Here is a 15,662-nt window from a genome sequence, read left to right as displayed (position 1 = left end):
GCATTTTAAAGTTCATGACTCCGAACCACCGCAGATTACCTACACGATGCTGCATGCAAAGCTGGAACACAGGATGCGATGTCCCCGATATCGCTCTAAAAAGCGCCGAAACATCGCTCAATCTTAGCATGTTTTAACCATCCCACGACACTGTACTCCAGGCTTTCTCTCCACCAGTCTTTTGCGCACTGCTTCAGGTCTCCAAATCACACTATACATCTGTCAGCATGCACTCCGTGCATGTCTAGAAAATGTTCTTTACTCCCATAATCTCTGTTAATATCCAACTATTCGAAGTCTGCGTAGCTCGTTACAAGGACACAGGATATGAACGTGACCGGGCTCCAGGCCATGCTTGAGTGCCGCGAAAAGATTTGACCGACCGTAATTTCTGTGGTAAGTCTCCTATGAAAAACTACCATTAATTTCCCGGGCGTACCCGCCGATGAACAAGTTGGGTGTAGATGTACTCTCCAGTAGACGGCCAACATTCCTGGCTTGTCTTTCCACAGGATTAGAAAAAATTATCTTATTAGAGGCATGTGACCAGCTACTCCCGCTGCATGCGTTAGCGAATTTCTGAAGTCAGATTCTCTCAGGGTTTTGTATCCTCCATTACATAGCTGAACATCTATTCCGCTTGTTTCATTGTTTGATCGTTTTGTAGTGACACGCGTGGCTGTGCGTATAAAAATGCCGAAGACGAAGAAGAGGGGCCAGCATGCGCTGGAGAACGCTGGGCCTTAGCCTCGCCCCATATTTTGAAAGGCTACCAGAAACGTGGCCTCTGCCGGACGCTGCCGCTGCCGCTCCAACGCTGCATCGTCACTGGCAGCACTCTAACAAACGTGGCGGCGGTTGCCTTCCGGGCGACCTCCACTGTTTATTTGAGAGTTTGTTTGCTTTTTATTCTTTGCTTTTCGTTTGTTCTTTGTTTGAATGTCTGACTGAATGTTTAAACGACGGATTGTTTTGCCTAAACTGATTGTTTGGTTTATTGTTTGATTGGCTGTTTGATTCTTTGATTCCGTGTTTGATGGAACGATTGTCTGTTTGATATTTGTTGATTGTTGTTTGTTCAACTGACTGATTGATTAAACATTTGTTGATTGTTGTTTGTTGAACTGATTGATTGATTGATTGATTGATTTGTTTCGTATGGTTTATTGGGGTTTAACGTCCCAAAGCGACTAAGGCTATGAGAGACGCCGTAGTGGAGGGCTCCGGAAATTTCGACCACCTGGGGTTCTTTAACGTGCACTGACATCGCACAGTACACGGGCCTCTAGATTTATGATTGATTGATTTATTGATTGATTGATTGATTGATTGATTGATTGATTGATTGCAGAGCCAAAACTTCAACCGACAAAGTGGTCAGTACACTTTCCTGAACTGAAATAAACCGCGAATTAATTTTGCAATGACAGGTTTTTGAATAAATTTTACAGGTATTTACACTCATTGTTCTTCATTTTCAACCAGGGCTCAGCGCAGCTTAGCGCTCAGTTGCTAAAACTGCCGCGTTCCCCTTCCAACGACTATCAGTGCGATGCTTGCTTTCTTTGAGGGCCCACCACGTCCGCCATGCCGCATAAACGGAGGTGGTAAGCTGACTTCCTCCGCCCTTCCTTACAAAAATTCTCGTTGAGATCGTGTTGTAGTTGTTTTGAGTGGACTCAACATGCGATCTTCAATTCATATTAAGACCACGAGGGGCTTCCGTTGGTTTCTGGAATACGTTCTTTTTGAGCTAGATCGACCGACTACCCGTGTAACTAAGGTGACCTATTCTTATTTATTGCTGCAATTTCTCGTTAGCGTGACGCTGAAAGCGCCCAGTCCTGTAGTGCTCTACATATGCGCAGACCATTGACCGCCAGCAACTGCCGGTCAATTCTTCTGCTGGAAAAAGCCTGCGTTGAAGGAACCTTGAGCTGTTGACTCCGGGTGCCTCAAAGAGTATCTCCAACAAGCAATAAGATTTTTGAGGCCGCGCGGAACAACTAACTGCCTGTGGATATGCCTTGGTATCCCAAGAGGTTCCGCATGAGGAACAGTAGCGGAAGCAGGCTGTCTCCCACTAGATGTGATTGCCTCCTAGGAGGCTATGAGTACCTATCCTCGCCAAGAGTCCTCCGAGGAAAAAAACACTTCACCTAACTCACAGTAACTCTGGCTTTGGCCACTGCATAACATTAAAGCGCTTACCAGCACACATGTGCATTCGGGGCAATGAAAACGCGTCGGAGATACATTCAGACTGGCTTCACGAAATCTGATGCGCTGAAAATGGCAAAAATATTTGCTTCAGAAGAAACGTATGAGCATTGGAGCTGGCTGACACATCACTACCCTATCAGAAAATCCAACAGGCTGTAGGTCTGTTGGCAATCCGTAAATTGGGACCCTGCTGGTGTCGGGCCTGCTGGTGTTGGGCTTATTGGTGTTGGGCCTATTGGTGTTGGGTGTATTGCTGTCGGGCCTATTGGTGTTGGACCTAATGGTGTCGGCCTACTGGAATCGGCCTACTGGTATTGGCCTGGTGGTGTCGGCCTACTGGTATTGGCCTGCTTTTGTGCATGCCTGAAGGCCTGTTGGCCCGTGAGCATGAAGCTCACGCAGACACATGACCATGGCACCTTCACATTGTTTCTACACACAATCCTGCTGGTATCTTTGGACAAGCTTAAAACGATTATCTGAATACTAGAAAAGGAGAACTTGGATAAACTGGAAAATTATTTCTGCATGCTGCAAATAAATGGTGCAATAACTTTTTTAGCAAAATGTGTGTCTCTAGATAACAGTCACAAAAAATTTCACAGAACACCTTTATTATGTTGCGCACTATTTGCGCTGTACATCACCCAGTTTCTGAGCAAGATGCTTGCGCACTGCTTTCAGCCGTTTTGCAGACTCCTCTGGGCTTGTGTCCCCCATGTAGAGGCGGAACAAAGCTGCAGAAAGAATAAATATTAAGGGCAATGTATGGATTGAGGGGCATTACACAAAAATTTCCACAAGCAACTCTCAAAAGAAGAAGTAAAGCAAAGACGCCCAATGCAGTCAAGGACTGCAGTTTCAAAAGTTGCATATAGTGCATTATATATAGCCAAATGAAAAATTGCTTTGTGACTAAGGGCCAGCCCAATCTGGAACACAATAGCCACTGGTGGTTCATACAAGTGCATTGTAGCACTTTGCCTTTGGCAACATACATTTTACACTATAAACTGACAAAATAGTGGCAGCATAAAAGCACCATCATGCTACTCTGCAAGGAAGAAACTTTTTTCTGAGATGATTCGACGCGGTCAAGAGCTTTTAGGTAGTCAGTGCAGACTGCGACATATTCATGAGAAGGACTAGCTGTATTTGCTTAGTGGTTAGGATTTCAGATACCGAGCCTGAGTATTCAGGCTCGAACCCAGTCGCGGCCACCCAATTTCGATGAAGGCAAAATGCAAAAGGCGTCCATGTGCTGGACGATGTCAGTAAAGGTTTAACACTTCTGGTGATGTAAAATTATTCCAGAACACTCTACTACAGCATCCCTCATAGGCTGAGTAACCTTGGGACGTTACATTCCACACACCACAACAAATTTATGAGAAGCCTTCTTAAAATATATGAACTCAATCTCAGACTGCTGAGCTAAATCCAGCTAGGCCAACTTCAATTTCTCCTCCGTATCTCTGTAAGCTCTGCCACGGACAAACATTTAACGCTTCAATAATAACTATGGGCAGAATACAATGAATTCTTAGTTAAGAGCAGAAGAACAAGTTTAAGTAATACAGCTTGCTGCAGAACCAGCTTCATTAACTGCTGTGGTATAGCGCAGTGTTCTGCATTGAAAAAAATGCACACATGATAACTTTAAAAGTGAGTGAGCTGCCATTAATTACAGGACACAGCTCTGGATCTGTGAACTATAAGCAGTGTTGTCCGGTGGTGAAAATTCCTTGAACAATGGGTCTGTCATGACTTCCTAAATTTGTTTAATTCCAGTTTTATTAACATACTTTGCACGTACACGATGATGCAAATGATGATGCATTTAATGTGACCAGTTCCAGCAAACAGCTTCCTGCTTGTCTAGTGTTTGTAAATAACCTGTGGACAAGTTGTATCCTGAAGTGCAGTCATTGAAACATTTTTCCTTCTGTACCAAAACTCACAGCCCACAAGGTATGATGAGAAGTTTAGGTTCCAAATTATTGTTACGTCGCCATTTACTAACTGAGCAACGCTAGACATAAAGCAAAAGAGTCACCAAAGGGTCAACACACCTTTCAGAGAAGTCAGCTTCTGCGGCGTCAATGCAGGCTTTGGCTCTGTCTTGCCCAGAGACAGGCTTCTGTTTGAAAGCGTTCCAGTCAAACTCCTGTTTTTTAACTCTTCTGTGCTCCAGTACACCTGAGCCGCCATCCGGCAGAACATCGAGTCGGATGGCGCCTGGAAGAGCCTAGTCCACACCTGTGGCTCCACCCAGGCACCGCTTCCAGCATAGACCTGCAAAATATGTGCACACAGCTGTTAATACTTTCCTGCGGCCTATTTTTTTCAGACCTCTTTCTGCGCTCTGAGGCTATAAGTACCTTGACAGAGGAGCTTTCAGTAGCACCATCAAGCATTACATAGTACTCTAGCACATGATGGTGACTTAAGGTCACTTGACAATGACGCAAAACAAAAACTGTCACGCTATTTAGCACTTTTTGTATAGTCCCCTCAAAGCCAATATGACAGGCTGGGCAACTGTTTTCTCCTGAGTCTCATGGTATGGAGCACAAAAAATGCAGAAGTCATGAATATCACAATAGCATCCATATGAAAGCAGTTCTACCACACCTTATGAGTTTTTAGAGTGTTGCATTGTCACTTTTTTCAAGCGTCACATTAGTGTATTGCCCACATAAGACTTCAAACTCCAATAACAACAGCAACGCGTAATATGACAAAACATTGCTCCAGATTCCATACTCCACAAAAGCTTGAGCTATCAATCAGAAAAAGCTACTACGGGTTCTTTACAAAAATAGTGTTCCAGTTTAGACATGAATGCAAAAACGACTGCCTAAATTTGTCTTTGAGCAATATAGTTAAGGAGAAAGTGGATTCTACATCTGGCCCCAAAATATTCAAAGCTAATACACCACTGATGATAACATGGGCTTATGCAACTTGTTCAATACATTGGACATTGTTAGCAGTTTAAGCATGATCAATGCACCTGTGTTGCGAACAGGCTTACCAGCTGCACAACTAAAGTGCCTGACAGCAGGTTAGAAATGCAGGAGAGGCTTTTGTAAATTTACTGCTCACATGAAACAGCAGTTCAGTATGACAAATTAACTCTCCTTGCAAGCACCCAATTAGCAGCTTGAAGTCTTCTGCCACATCGAAAAGCAGCAATTAATATGCTTGTGCTACAGGTTATTCCCTTAGAGGTGCTATCTTCCTGACCTATGCACTCTTAAAACTAAACAAAAAATTAAGCAGACTCAAAATGTTATTGAGTAGGCTTAATTTAACATAGGGTCGGATATACGGCACTCTCTTGGGGCAGCAGTCACATTTTAGCCATGTATTTCTTCGCCTTTTGTTAAAAAAAATGGTGTTCTGCATGTTTTCCTTAAACGAAATTTACCAATGCCCCACCACCTCCCTCCATAAATGCTCCCCTGAGACTCATTTAAAATGAATACTGTAGCTGTCTGCCTACCTGTTCACATCTATCTATAATAATTCAAAAAGCCTACTTTAGACCATAAGAAATTTGTCGTCCCATTTAAGCTGACAAGATATTTTATATTTTAAAGCACAGTCCTTACAGTAAAACTGGGAGCCATGGAACACCATCTCCACCAGATGTTTACATGCTTGCTTGTAAAAAAGAAAGGTGATTACTTTTCCATCATCCCTGGTAGAGCCCACTTGTATGTCAGCTTCAGTGACAGGGCAGTGGCCATGGCCTCCTTCTCCTGCACAAAGACAAAAATTGACTTTTTGTTTTGGACACCAAAAAAAGTATAAAATGTGCATGCACAGGGATGATCAAACCATAAAATGATCAATTAACATAGCTTCTTATATACTTAACTTTTTCATGGGGGCTGGAATATTCAAACACTGCATGTGGTACCTCTACTCCGAAACTGATATAAAAAAAAGCAGTGCTCGTCGTGGCTTGTACCACAGGTACACAAGTAAAAAGTAGTTGTAGAGGCGTTGCTTTTCAGTTAAAGCTTGCACTAAGGTGTGCAGATAATCTAGACAGTTGCGTGGCTATATTAGGCAAAACAACCATGGAAAGTCATTCGAGGAAATGGTAATCTTCTGAAAGCGTTCCATTTATTCTCACTCTAAAGGAGTTATAGCATTTTTTCGCACTGTATGGAGAATGCAATGGTGCTAAATAACTGAGAAATACCAAAATTATTTGACACTCATTAGCTTTTAAGCATTAAGCAAACTCTCCCAGGCAAGTCAGCTTCAGCTTATAAACACTATATTTTGAAGTGGATCAAAATTGTCAAATCACCAAACCAACAATCGAGTAATCTTACCAAGTAGACCTGGGCTCTCCAGGGGACCAGCACTTGTCGAGGCTTGTCCTGCGGATGGAGTGAGTAAAAAGGAGTTCCAGATGTGTTATTCTTCCACTATTACCTGCAATAAGGCACGCAGGCACTCCAGACTGTTGCATGGCTAATGCAGGCAAAGAAGCCGTGCAAAGCCTTGGCAGTAAGACGAACAGGTAGTCTTCAGAAAGTGCTTTCATGTATTGTTGCTTTCAAAGAATTAATCAGGGCATTCTTTTCGTACTGCATGGGCTGTGCAATGGTGCTAAGTAATTCTCAGCAACATCAAATTGGTCTGATGCTCATTGGCTTTCAAGCATTAAGCAAACTTTCCCAGGCGAGTCGGCTTCAGCTTATGAACACTATATTTTGAAGCAGATCAAAATTTTCAGATCACCAAACCAACACGGGAGTACAATGAGAATCTTACCAAGCAGACCTGGGCTCTCCAGGGAAGAAGTGCTCGTCAAGGCTTGTCCTGCACGTACAGCAAGTAATAAGTTAGCCAACTACCGAGGCTTTTTTCTCCCAACATACGACTACGATCGAAAACAGCGCTAAATTGTCAGATCACTAAACCCAAAACATGAAAGAGTATCTTACCAAGCAGACCTGGGCTCTGGGAAGCAGTGCTCGTTGAAGCTTGTCCTGTAGGTGCAGCAAGTAACAAGTTAGCCAACTACCGAGGCTTTTTTCTCCCAACATACGACTACGATCCAAAACAGCGCTAAACTGTCAGATCACTAAACCCAAAACATGAAAGAGTATCTTACCAAGCAGACCTGGGCTCTGGGAAGCAGTGCTCGTTGAAGCTTGTCCTGTAGGTGCAGCAAGTAATAAGTTAGCCAACTACCGAGGCTTTTTTCTCCCAACATACGACTACGATCCAAAACAGCACTAAACTGTCAGATCACTAAACCCAAAACATGAAAGTGTATCTTACCAAGCAGACCTGGGCTCTCCAGGGAAGCAGTGCTCGCCGAGGCTTGTCCTGTAGGAACAGCAAGTTATAAGGAGCTGCAGAGGAATTTCTCTTCCATAATTATTTGCAGTAAGGCATGCCAGTACTTCCGACTGTTGCACGGCCACATCAGACAAAGCAGCCGTGCAAAGCCTCGCCAGTGAAAGGTATACTTACGTCAGCACTTTCATTTTAGCCTCACATTCAAGGAGTTAAGCATAGCATCTGTGTCAGTCTACATGGTAATGCAACGGTGCTCTATCATTCTGATAACTCTCAAATTGACCCGGTTCAACTAAAAAGTGTTCTCTCCCTAGGTTCAAGAAGTTTACAGATTCTGCTTACAAACACACGTCCTGAAATGTCATGAAACTGCCACCAGCAAACCCCATTTCAACAAACCAATACGTGTTTAGAATGTATACACCTTACCATGCTGAACTTGGCACTGTGGGGATGCAACGCTCGCCGAGGCTTGTCCTGCAGATATTACAAGTAAAGAGCTTCAGAGGCATTCAAATCAGTTTAGAAAAGTAAAAGAATGCAAGTGGACAAATAATTACTTACCATTCTTCTCCATACTATCTAGTGCGGGCTGATACACAATATTCAGTGGAAGATCAGAGGCAGCTGCATATATCAGCCTCACTTCTGAAAAAGAAAAATAAATTTAAAAGTAATCCCTTCTTTCCCCCTTACATATCATAGCACATAAGAGTGAATAATTCGGTTTTTAAGTACATAAGTTTAGTTGCCTAAAACACTTCTGTTAATTCATTACTCCAGCTTCCTATACCTGAGGATATCAATGCCAATCAGGTATCACATAAATTCATCAAACACAGGCCATTGAGCTGGCACTTAATGATTTTGCTCACAGCGCAACTTAATACCGAGAAAAGATTACTGATAGCATTACCTTGTTATTTGGAAAGCCCATACAATTACTTCCAATGTCATAATTGAGTAAACATTGCCGTATCGAACAATAAATTTTCTCTGAAGTAGAGTTTAGAGAAAAGGTAAAAATTTATTGTCCCCTATGGCAATGTTCACCAGTGCCACGACACTGGAAGAAATTGTATCGGCTTTACAAACAGCAATGCAACGCTACCGATAATCTTTGCTAGGTTTCTTCATACAACTCTTTTTTTTACCTGTATACAAGAGTTTACTTCCACGTTATCCAGCTTGTCGCCTTCCACCATGCTATCCAAATCTCTGCTATAGTTGCAAGCAGTACCTGCGTGTCATGAAACTGAACTCCTGATGTTGGATACTGTTTGCAAACGAAATCTGCCTTGCCTACTCTGCAACACTGAGGCCGCAGGAGGGGTAATTCCATGGTTCACAGGCTGCAGTACTGGTACATACTTTAGCAGAAAAGTTGCAATCTGGGTCAGCTGGTGCACTGTATTGAACAAATAACCCAGGCAAACGCTGAAGGACAAGGAAGGGACGAGGCGCACACTGCAACTGGAACTAACAACAGTGTTCTAATGAAGCACATCCATCTCCCAAGAAAACTTGCTGCACAGTTGTTAGTTTCAGTCGCAGTGTGCACCTTGTCTCTTCCCTGTCCTTCGTCCTGTGGCTGGGTTATTTGTTCAATACAATGCTAACCTTCCTGCTTCAGTCTGGCAACTTCTATGACATACTCAGGCTTCCTGTTTATGATCAAAAGCCTAGCTATGTGCATGGAAAAATCAGACCTTTTTCACTGATTTCTAATCAGCTCAGTCCTGTGACAGCCGCAGCTAGCCTATTTTAGAACATTTCTTTTGGTGCCGGCACTGCATGGTTGTGGGCACACTGCATCTTCCAAATAACAGCACTATAGAATGCTTACACCTTGTTTATTCTACTGCACTGCAGTTATAATGCATGAACGAGGAACAATATTCAGCACTTATACATGTTAGTTTCATTTTTTTTGTAGTCTTCCTAAATTAGAAGCAAAGAAATATATATGAGGAATATGTTAAAGGGACGCAAAACAAAAATTTAGGTTCACCTGTATCAGTACGGTAGCGTGTTCAAAACAAACTGAAAACAAAGCTTTCATAAGCTAGAACCTAGAAACGAAATACAGGTGTAGCCATCACTGGCCGTTCTCATGAATGAAGCATGTGTATCAACATCAATTTTATTGCGCGCATCTCAGAGGATATGCTAGACCATCATTAACTTCAAAACGGTGGCAACCTGTCCTTTTCAGCAAAGACTTCAAAAGTTTGAATCAGCCAGTGGAAAGATTTCCAATCTGATTTTACCAGCAATAATTATGTCCTTTGCTGCCAAATTAACAACAACATACCAGTGAAGAGGCTAAGATTCAATTTTCACTGAAAACAATGCAATTGTTCTTTATACCCAATGGAAATCTGGTACTCAGCACGAAGGGCTACATAAAACACTAGATCATTTCTGTAATGCAGCTCATCAGCTTATAATGGCCTAAATAGAAGCGAAACATGCTCTTTCTTCTGAGCTCCCAACAAAAATACTGCAGATTACTGTTTCATAATGCACTAAGATTTCACTTGGCCACTTAGCAATGCGCGTCCACCATCAACTAGCCTCCTTTCCAACTTTTGTTGACATAAGCAGTGCCGAACTGTGTGCTGGCATGCCATTAATGTGCGCTACCAAAGTCATGCATATGCCACCCTGTTTTTTTAATGTGCAGTGAAAATGAAAGCTAAGAAATTAAGGAAGCTTCCGCTAGCTAAGATATTGAATGAATGAATATGCAGAGCATGCACTGATATATATTCTGAACGCGATGAGCACATGCAGAAACAAAAATTTCCGATAAATGAAAAAACCTGGCCTGCCTCAAAAAAGAAAAAAAAGATTTTAAATTCTTTTTTAATGCTTAATGATCTCCCGTTAAGTTAAAAGGCACATGATACACCGAGGGTTCTTTGCACAGACCAGCTGCCTATCCTCTTCCTGTCTTTTTGGAAACTTATAGCCAGCGAGTTAACTGGAAATTTGAGGAAGCAATCACGACAGCAACAAGCATCCCTCCACACAGCTATGATGGATTTCAGAAGTTTAGAAGTACCTGTTCCCCACCATCTTCACAACACATTTACAAGTGTGTGTCTGTGTGGGGGAAACAAAAAAATTGTTTCACACTACACATGATTCTGTAGATGGATCTGAAAGTATGCTCTGCATCAAGACATAACAGCTCCAAAGAAGCTAACTTTTCAAGAAAATTTACCAGCATCGAAGAGCTTGGAAGTAAAGCTGCGCTGCAGTTCCATATTCAGAATACGGAGCTGTCCAACTTCGTCCTTAAGAGCTTCAAATTCAGCTGTAGCTGGCTGGTCACCCCTTGCTTGCTTCAACGCAGCCAGTTCAATCTCCAAGGCCTCTGTTTTGCGCTTCAGCTCGTTGTGCAATCCAACAGGAACCATGTCGACGGCTCCATCCACCACTGCCTCCTCAATCAACTGCAGCTCCTGTTGGCGCTGCACATCAAGCCGTAGCTTTTTTGCTGACTTTGTCACCTGCAACTGAATAGGCGCAATTAAAATTTCCTACTGAACTGTTTCCTACTGAACACACCAAAATATGCAATCCATCAGGATTAATCCTGACAGCAGCATGCCACAGCATAATGGGGAAAGTTGTGCAATGCACTAGTACAGGGGGAGGAGGAGGGGGGGGGGGGGGGGCAAACTGTAGGTCGCGAGCTACATGTGGCTCTTCACAGGTCCAAGTGCAGGTCGCAATTCTCCTATATCTGCAACTTGCAACTTCATACGCAAGAGCTCAACTTCAAAAATTCTTTTCTCCCTTTAAACAAAAATTACCTCGATTAAAATGTAAGAAATGAAAGGCAATAAATTGTTCTATGTAACCTGTCATTGTTTGTATTTTTACTTGGATCACCTCAGGGTGAAATTAACCAGTGTTTTGGCTCTAAATGCACTTTTTTGCAACCTTAGTATTTTTCTTACTTCAATGTACACAGTTTCATCACCTGTAACATTGGTTATAAGTTCTAGACATCTAGAGAAGCCAAACGGCTATTTCTGAATATGCGAGAGCAAGTTGGTATAAAAAAACAGCAGAAATGGTGCATTTTCATATTTTCTTTAATTAAAAAAAAAAAAGATTTGAGCCGTAAAAACCTATACGCTCTGATTTATGCCGAAAGCCAGAATCTGCGCAAATGTCACTGAAAAAATTGTGGAGTGTTTTCTAAAAATTTGTTTTTCATTAATCTTTTCTCTTAATTAGTTTGTTCACAGAAGGTTGTGGCCAAGTACTACACCAGGGTGGCCAAATCCTGCTCTGGTGAGGAAGTGCGTTGTCGGTTCTGGTCACCGAGATCAGGCCGCACTTCAGGCCTGGTTATGCAGTTCCATCGACAGGCAGAGTATTTTTTTTGTGGGGGGAGACATGGGAGAGGCCTTTGCTCTGCAGTGGGCGTAGGCAGGCTGATGATGATGATTAATCTTTTCTAAATGTTATTATTTTCCAAATGTTAATATTATAGTAGAATACAACTTAAAAAAACAGCAGTTGCTAACACTGGAGCGCAGTCGCCGCTTTCCAATTGGAACAGAAACAAAATCAGCCTGACTTTTGTAAACGGAACAGTAAACGAAATCAGCTTGAATGTTTGATTTTATAAACAATCCCCATATCAAAATTCAAAAGCTCATAATTTTTTTTCTTGCAATAAGCTTGTTTATAGGTAACAAGGTATGTTTAAGCAACGGACTACTTTTTCGTCGTGGAGGAATTCTTGCGCGGAGGCTAAATATATGGGCGGAGCTTCACTGCAGACTTAAGTTGTATCCGACTATAAGTGTTTTTATTAAAGCCTTCTCTAAATGTTCAAGCTGCACTGACCTCACAAATAAATTTTTTCAACGAAAATGTTTCAGGCTTTGATTAGGCACATTGGCATAACTTGCCATGAATATTTTTGAACAAACTGTAGATGGCTGTGTGCAACGTCTGGGGTGTTTGGCATGGAATGACCCAGTAGAACTGTGTTTGGTCACTCAGAGTCAACCCCTAAGAAGGCTGCTAGCCTGGTGCACAAAGGTCAGCTGACCTTGCAAGCTGATCCAAGTTGAGCCAGGAATCACGTGGAAGAGTGTGTGGGGAAAGGAGCATACTAAATGTCAGCACGGCATCCTAGTAGGCAGTGTATTTAATGTGGAGCAGTCCCTGAATATAGATTAGCTGTCCGTTCATCTTCGTGTGTACACCTTCTTCCCATGGCCATATTTTTTAACACTGCTTTCAATAAATGTAACTCACCTGCCCGACAACCTACTTAGGATCAAATATTTTACAGCTTGAAATAGAAGTGGATATCTGGAGGCAATGATCTGTCTTCAAGGCCAGTCACAAGCCCCACCTTGTGAGCTGTTCATCAAGTAGACACACACTTTTACAGTGCAAAACTGCACATTTGAAAGTAATATTACCAGCCTTTAAAAGCTATGACTTTACCTTTCCTTTTGTCCTTTTCTTCCCTTCGGGTGGTATAAGAGGTCTTCGGTGTCGTTTTTCATTGTAGATGTCCATTTCCTCCTTTGATTCTGCACAGCACATAGAGAAAGTTAGAAGCAATGTGCATTGATAAAAGGTTAAGAATGTATCATGGAGCTGCACCGCATATTATTTTGAATTTTTCCAATCTGATATGCACACAACCTTTACAAAATGTTCAATTTTTTTGTATTGTAATGGAACAAACCTGCATCCGCGAATTCTGTGTACAAGTTCCTCTCCGTCTACTGCAATCATACTGTATGCAGCTTACCAGATGATGATGATTGCAGATCTTACTGGTTTAAAGGCAGCTTTGTCCAAAGAGCACCATGGCACAAGGAATTTTCGTCTACTCAAGGTGAAATTAGAGACACATTTTTCGAGCATTTTACCGCACATATGCCAAACACCAGGCCAAGGGAAACCTTGCACACACTGCATCATCTCTGAGCACCTGGGGGCACTGTATGGGGATTGAACCCAACACCGCTTGCACGCAAGGTGGATGCTCAAACCAAGAGGGCACAGCTGCGGTACTTCACGCTGCATTCATATGTCCTTTGTTGAGCAAGAATTAGTTGAAGACACATTAATTAACGTCTTAAGCAGTAAAAGCTTGATTACAATTTCTAAGCACATACACACTTCATTTTAGTGTTTGAGGTTGAGCACATATTCCCTCCTTTTGTCCTGCCTTGAGGGCAGGAACTCTGTATGGTAATAAATTATAAAACACTAAAAACAGAGAAACACATGCTCGGCTGAGCCACTATAGCAACATGTACCCCACAGCGTTTTGCCTCAAGGAGGGCATCCCTGCTGAAAAAAACTTCTATGATGCAATAACCTCATAGAGGCTTCATCATAGAATATCATGCAATCTGAATGATATATCATACAATTTGTATGTTATTCTATGACATCTCTATGATGACTATGATTTATAGAAATGTATGACATTTCTATGATAATTTTCTATGATTTGTATGATAAGTCTATGATATTTGTATGATAAACTGTATGAGTTTATTGCAACATAGAACTTTTTTCAGCAGGGATGGCAGTTAAAACTATTACCATTATTTATAAAATATACCTTAATTTAATATATATATGTGTATACATACATACTACATAAAACTTTGTATGCTGATTTCACATTTGGATTTTACGCTCCGCTAGCTGCAACAGTTACTGAGTCATTAAAACTAATACCCTCATATAGTCCTCCCCGGGACATCAATGGTTAATAAGGAAGTATACAAGTGTATAATTAGTAGTACACAAAGCCTTGTTGTGTGCAATAAAGCCATTTTTTTCTTATACATGAAGCCCAATACTCACTGAAATAAAATTAAAAACACGAGCAGAAACCCGCGAAATACACGAGGCACCGCGACCCGCGAAACCGGCGGCACCGGCACCGGGAGGCACCGGCGGGGTATCAGAAGCGCAATTCGTTGACAATGTTAGACAACTACGCATGAGAAAACAAGTCATTTTATGAACTTCGCAACCTTTCGTTATAATTATTCGCTAGAAGACAGGTGAAGATACGAGAATTACAAAAAAAAAAGAGAAATCGAAACTTTAGAGCACATGTTTTCCATTCGCCGCTTCCCGCGACCTCAACTTGCGCGCTTTGCGTGGTTTACTTGTCATGCCTCAAAATATTTTCACGAGCCCTTGACGAAGCGACAAATATCTATAATATAGCCAATGGATCCCCGAAAGTGCTCCATTTTGAGCTCTCAAGACGGTTGTGTCGTTGCGTAGAGCAGCGCGCGCACAGGTGCGGAAGTCATGCATACTTAGGGCACGCGCTTGTATATACACCTTCCTAATACCGCAAAAAGTTGTTCAGCCGCAGAAAAAAAAATACAATGGATGGCCTTTTGGCGACTTACCTGTCATGTGTATGATTCTGGCATCGTAGTAACCGCCAGCGGTGAAGTCGTCGCCGCACCAGTAGACGCTGTAGTTTTTTCCCGGATCGAAATCCGCGACGTTCTTTGGTTCAAATGACTGAACTTTAGTGTGTTCAACAACAGCAGTTGTATGATCACACACGTACTCACAGTAGACGAACATTTCGGGAACAATTAAAACGAACCGCAAATGCGCACTAAGTTTGCAACGCGACGCGCCTTGATTTGGCAATGGACGCATCTCAACTACGCGGACAAAACTATAAGGCGTGCATAGGCTTTCATGCATCATGCGCAGCAAAATATAGTGCCACCTGTAAGCGATCGTACGACGCAATTTCTCATCGGCGCCTACTCCCGTCGAGACGGCGGCAGTCGTCCCCTCGACTCAAGAGGCTCACGTGAATCTGGCTCGGTTTGCCGGTCGGTCCAGAGTGCACACCGCATCGCCTGCCTCGAGTGGCGCTCACGTGAATGTGGCTCGGTGCGTTGCTCGGTCCGGAGTGCATACCGCATCTCCTGCCTATCCTCTTCCATTTCATCCCGGTGCCGTCAGGACGCCGTTTGTGTTTGTGATGCTTTGTGTTTTCGCGAGTGCGGCGCGTCGACTCATCAGCGTCGGCGGCAAGAAGCGCAGCGAGAGTGCGTGGTGCG

General features: G+C 42.6%; 1 protein-coding gene across 1 annotated transcript; it reads right to left on the bottom strand.

Moving 5' to 3' along the window:
• Nucleotides 1-2,835: 2,835 nt before the first annotated feature.
• Nucleotides 2,836-15,392, bottom strand: LOC149346453 (uncharacterized). The gene is made up of 13 exons (XM_089541338.1): nucleotides 14,988-15,392; nucleotides 13,039-13,127; nucleotides 10,784-11,078; nucleotides 8,119-8,202; nucleotides 7,984-8,031; nucleotides 7,534-7,581; nucleotides 7,364-7,408; nucleotides 7,194-7,238; nucleotides 7,021-7,068; nucleotides 6,576-6,623; nucleotides 5,917-6,065; nucleotides 4,296-4,518; nucleotides 2,836-2,960 (listed from the first exon to the last, which is right to left on the bottom strand). Exons 1-13 carry the CDS (start codon nucleotides 15,298-15,300, stop codon nucleotides 2,851-2,853), a joined length of 1,545 nt encoding a protein of 514 aa, XP_089397464.1. The 5' UTR covers nucleotides 15,301-15,392; the 3' UTR covers nucleotides 2,836-2,850.
• Between the last annotated feature and the right edge of the window lie 270 nt (nucleotides 15,393-15,662).

The sequence above is a fragment of the Amblyomma mixtum genome, chromosome 4 (assembly GCF_055824585.1).
Source record: "Amblyomma mixtum isolate Tamu chromosome 4, ASM5582458v1, whole genome shotgun sequence".
In the NCBI taxonomy this organism is placed as follows: Eukaryota; Metazoa; Arthropoda; class Arachnida; order Ixodida; family Ixodidae; genus Amblyomma; species Amblyomma mixtum.
This window is presented reverse-complemented; position numbering and strand designations above follow the sequence as displayed.

What these genes read in the sequence shown, in the direction of transcription:
- LOC149346453 (XM_089541338.1), bottom strand. Translation starts at nt 15,300, where the DNA reads ATGATGCATGAAAGCCTATGCACGCCTTATAGTTTTGTCCGCGTAGTT. An exon ending in AGATAGTATGGAGAAGAATG is followed by an intron (nt 8,032 to 8,118) that starts GTAAGTAATTAT and finishes TAATATCTGCAG; the next exon opens with GACAAGCCTCGGCGAGCGTT. An exon ending in CCAGAGCCCAGGTCTGCTTG is followed by an intron (nt 7,239 to 7,363) that starts GTAAGATACTCT and finishes CTGCACCTACAG; the next exon opens with GACAAGCTTCAACGAGCACT.